The 5,097-nt window shown below is 44.8% G+C and overlaps 1 protein-coding gene across 2 annotated transcripts in view; it reads right to left on the minus strand.

Annotated features, from left to right (window-relative positions):
• CDK12 (cyclin dependent kinase 12) overlaps positions 1-5,097 on the minus strand; it is a 67,622-nt gene that overhangs the window by 57,338 nt on the left and 5,187 nt on the right. For both annotated transcript variants that reach the window (XM_021713676.1, XM_021713675.1), the window contains exon 3: positions 1,693-2,574. In XM_021713676.1, coding sequence (XP_021569351.1) covers positions 1,693-2,574 — 882 coding nt within the window. The remainder of the gene's footprint in view (positions 1-1,692; positions 2,575-5,097) is intronic.

Genomic DNA, 5,097 nt, shown 5'->3' on the forward strand with positions numbered 1-5,097 from the left:
CGGGCTCAGGCAATCCACTCACCTCAGCCTCCCAAAATGCTGGAATTACAGGCTGAGCCACTGAGCCTGGCCCATCCCAGTATTTTGAGAGGCCAAGGGAGGAGGATAGCTTAAAGTCAGGAGCAAAAATTTTTTAAATTTTTCCATATAAAAATTTAAGGAGATTCTGCTTTCAAGGGTAGTCGGAAAAGGGAGGAATCTGTCTAAGGAGAAAAACTATTAGATTTTTAAAATTCTGAATGAGGCCAGGTGTGATGGCTCAAGTCTGTAATCCCAGCACTTTGGGAGGCTGAGGCGAGAAGACTGCCTGAGCCCAAGGGTTTGAGATCAGCGTGGGCAACATACTGAGACCTCGTCTCTATGATAAAAACAATTAACTGGGTGTGATAGTGCGTGCCTGTAGTTCTCACAACTTGGAAGACTGAGGTGGAAGGATCGCCTGAGCCCAGCAGGTTGATGCTGGGGTAGCCAAGTGAGTATGCCACTACATTCCAGTCCGAGCGACGGGAGTAAGACTCCACCTCGAGCCGGGCTCGGTGGCTCAGCCTGTAATCCCGCGCCTTTGGGAGGCTGAGGTGAGTGGACTGCCTGAGCCCGAGGGTTCGAGACCCGCCTGGGCAACTTGGCAAGACCTCATCTCTGCAATAAATCAAAAAAACTAGCCAGGCGTCGTAGTGCACACCTGTAGTTCCAGCTACTTGGAAGGCTGAGGCGGAAGGATCGCCGGAGCCCAGCAGGTCAAGGCTGCGGTGACCGCGAGCGGCCACTGCACTCCAGTCTGGGCGACAGAATGAGACTCCAACTCAACAAAACCCCAAAAAACAAAGACTCCACCTCACTGGGCTCGGTGGCTCAGCCTGCAATTCCGCGCCTTTGGGAGGCTGAGGTGAGCGGACTGCCTGAGCCCCTGGGCAGCGAGACCTCATGTCTACAATAAATCAAAAAAGTTAGCTGGGCATAGTAGCGCATGCCTGTAGTTCCAGCTACGTGGAGAAGGCTGAAGTGGAAGGATCACCGGAGCCTAGCAGGTCAAGGCTGCGGTGGGCAGGAGCAGCCACTGTACTCCAGTCTAGGCGACAGTGAGACTCCAACTCAAAAAAAAAAAAAAAAAAGACTCCATCTCAAAAACAATTTTTTTTTTTAATGAAAATTAACCTTATCAATAAATAACTTTATGATAAAATGGGTTAACTAGGCCTCAAATTCTAAGCCTCTCTTCTCAAGTAATAATGTCATACGTATGAACTTTTCCACTGAAAACATTATCAGCCAGGTGTGGTGGTTCAAGCCTGTAATCTCAGCACTTTGGAAGGCCAAGGTGAGAGGACTGTCTGACTTCAGGGGTTCAAGACAGCCTGGGCAACTTGGTAAGACCTCATCTCTACAATAAATCAAAAGAAATAATTAGTCGGGCGTGGTAGCGCGCACCTGTAGTTCCAGCTACTTGGAAGGCTGAGGTAGAAGGACCGCCTGAGCCCAGCAGGTTGAGGCTGCACTGGCCGTGAGTGTGCCACTGCACTCCAGCCTGGGCGACAGAGTGAGACTCTGACTCAAAAAAAGAAAACAACGATTATCAAAGGCATTTCCTATTCATAAAATCATTAGGGTAATTTTGGCAAAGCTTAAAACAGAAAGTGTAGTACACTTAGATCAAGAGGGTTAATTTTTTTCCCCAGTTAACTATAGACTTACCTATCCATGTCATCATCTCCAGGTAATAAGGGTGGGAGGGGCAGAGGAGGCAATGTTGACGTTTTTAGGTGTGGAATAGCAGCTGTTACAGATACTTGAGTCTTCACAGAAACCTGTACAGGGGGCTGAGAATTTGCCTGAGAGGATAGAGCAGATGTCCTTGGGTGAGTAGAAGGGGGCAAAGTTGAAGTACTAGAAATAGGAACCTGACTAAATGCTGCTTGGGGAGGAGGCAGAGGTGGTTGCTGTGGAACAGCTGGTAGTGGAGGTAAAGGTGGCAAAGGGGGTGTCTGAGGTGGAGGGGTAGTAGTTGGTAAAGGGGGTGGAGAAGTAACTGCGGGGAGAGGTGGAGGGGGGGTCTCCTTTTCTGATGTCTCTGTCTCCTTTGGAGTAAGAATCTCCTCTTTCAATGCTATGGGCTTAGAGTCTCTTGTTCCCTGTGCTTTCAAATCTTTAACAGGATGCTTCTCAGAGTTCTCATCCAATTTTGCTTTCCCTGTTTCTAAAGAATTTCTGACCTCTGTGTTTAGATGTGTTACATTCACCAGTTCAGGATCTGGGACAGACTTTTCCAATTTTATACCTCTGGGTAACTTTTTAGACTCCAAGCCTGAATCCTTGGCCTCTACTGAACTGTTCTCTTTTCTAGGCAAAAATATAGGTGACCCCTTGGATTCCTTTCCATCCATTTTTGCCGCCGCAGCAGCTGCTGCTCTTTCCTTCTTTTTTCTACTGAGTTCAGCTCCCAGGCTGGAATTCAGTGGAAGCCTAACAGGTGAGATACTGGAATGACGACTGCGTGACCCGGATCTCTTCTTTTTACTATGAGAAGATGAGTGTCTTGAATATGCAGGACTTCTACTTCTGGACTTCATGGATTTCCTACAGGGAGAAAAAGACAGTTTTAAATGAACAGTCTACAGTAATATATGGAGGAAAATACATTAGCAAATCAAACTATGGAAAATTGTTAACTTTAACATCCATCTTGAGTAATTTATCAATCTTAAAATAGATTACATGTAATCAAAAATAAGGAAAGTCTGAGAAACCACCCCAACAAAGAAGAGCCTAAGGAGACACAATGACTAAATGTAATAAAGTATCATGGATAAGATCCTGGAACAGAAAACAGACATTAGGTAAAGATGAATAAATAAAACTAAAGAAAGTATGTACATCATTTAATAATTATGTACCGAGCCAGGCTCGGTGGCTCACCCTGTAATCCCAGCGCTTTGGGAAGCTGAGGTGAGTGGATTGCCTGAGCCCGCAGGTTCGAGACCCGCCTGGGCAACTTGGTGAGACTTCATCTCTACAATAAGTCAAAAATTAGCCAGGCATGGTAGCGTGCACCTGTAGTTCCAGCTACTTGGAAGGCTGAGGCTGAAGGATCACCGGAGCCCAGCAGGTCGAGGCTGCGGTGGCTGGGAGCGGCCACTGCACTCTAGTCTGGGCGACCGAGTGAGACTCCAACTCAAAAAAAATAAATGAATAATAATAATAATAATTATGTACCGGCTGGGTGCAGTGGCTTACACCTATAACCCAAGCACTTCAGGAGGCTAAAGTGGAAAGACTTCTTGAGCCCAGGAGTTCGAGACCAGCCCAGGTAACATAGCAAAACCTCACCTCTACAAAAAATTAAAATAATGATGATGATAATGATGTAATAATATTGGTTCATTAATTGTAACAAATGTACTACACCAATGTAAGATGTTAACAATAAGGGAAACTGGGCGCAATGATGTATGAAAACTGTACTATCTTCACGATTTTACTGTAAATCTAAAACTACTCTAGAAAAATAAAGTTCATTTAAAAAAAGATTAGGAGGAACTAAATCCCTCATGAAAGCATACTTAAATAATATAAACCCCAAAATTATCCACTACTAGTCAATCAAAAGAAATGATGGATCAATACTTTTCTCCCACATTGAAAAATAAATAGTCATATTCAGGCCAGGAGTGGTGGCTCACACCTGTAATCCCAGCACTTTGGGAAGCCAAGGCAGAAAGACTGCTTCAGATTGGAGTTCAAGACCAGCCTAGGTAACAAAGCGAGACCGTCTCTAAAAAAAAAGTCAGAGCCAGGCTCGGTGGCTCAGTCTGTAATCCCGCACCTTTGGGAGGCTGAGGTGAATGGTCTGCCTGAGTCTGCGGGTTCAAGACCCGCCTGGGCAACTTGGAGAGACCTCATCTCTACAATAAATCAAAAATTAGCCGAGCGTGGTAGCGCACGCCTGTAGTTCCAGCTACTTGGAAGGGTGAGGCAGAACGATCGCTAGAGCCTGGCAGGTCGAGGCTGTGGTGGCCGGGAGCGGTCACTGCACTCCAGTCTGGGCGACAGAGTGAGACTACAACTCAAAAAAAAAAAAAAAAAAAAAATCAGCTGGGAATCATGGCACACACCTTTAGTCCCTGTTACTTGGGAGACTGAGGCTTCTAGAAGAAACATCTAAACCCGGGAGGTCAGGCTGCATTCAGTTGTGATTATGCCACTGCACTACAGCCTAGAGGACAGACACCAAGTCAATCCTTGGTCTCTACTGAACTGTTCTCTTTTCTAGGTCCTGACTCAAAAAAAAAAAAAAGAAAAAGAAAAAAAAAGAAAGCCATATTCACAATTATTACTTCCAGAATTGTTGGTTTTAATCTTTTATAAAGTTAAAACATGATAAAGAAATCATATTCAATAATAAAGGTGGGTTACATTGACCAGAAGTTAAAAGTAATTGCATGCTTCACCAAAATATAAATTTTGTTTTTGAGCTGGGGTCTCACTCTGTTACCCAAGCTGGAGGGTAGAGGCACAATCGTGGGTCACCGCAGCTTCAACCTCTTGGGCTCAGGCAATCTTTCTGCCTCAGTCTTCCAAATAGCTGAGGTGCATACCACCACACCCTAATTTTTTTTGTAAAGATGAGGTCTCCCTCGTTGCCCAGACCGGTCTCAAACTACTGGGCTCAAGCAATCCTCCTGCCTTAGCCTCCCAAAGTGCTAGGATTACAAGGATGAGCCACCATGGCTGGCCAAAATCTAAAATTTTAAACTAGAGAGCTATTAAACTTGGCAGATCTCAGGAAAATACATTGTTCATTGTATCCTCAGTTTATAATAAAGTTGCAAAGTTGAAAATAAAGTACTAAATAATCCCCAGTAAGATTTAGTATTTACAAAACAAATACATTGGAGAAAACGCTTTACCAAAATAATATATTAACATTCTCAAAATACGATGGTTCCTGGTACCTTTTTTTTTGAGTTGGAGTCTCAGCCTTCCAAGTAGCTGGAACTACAGGTGCGCGCTACCATACCCAGCTAATTTTTGATTTATTGTAGAGATGAGGGCTAAGTTGCCCAGGCGGGTCTCGCCCAGGTGGGTCTCGAACCTGCGGGC

Source organism: Carlito syrichta, unplaced genomic scaffold (assembly GCF_000164805.1).
Source record: "Carlito syrichta isolate Samal-C Ts95f unplaced genomic scaffold, Tarsius_syrichta-2.0.1 Scaffold304662, whole genome shotgun sequence".
Taxonomy (NCBI): Eukaryota; Metazoa; Chordata; class Mammalia; order Primates; family Tarsiidae; genus Carlito; species Carlito syrichta.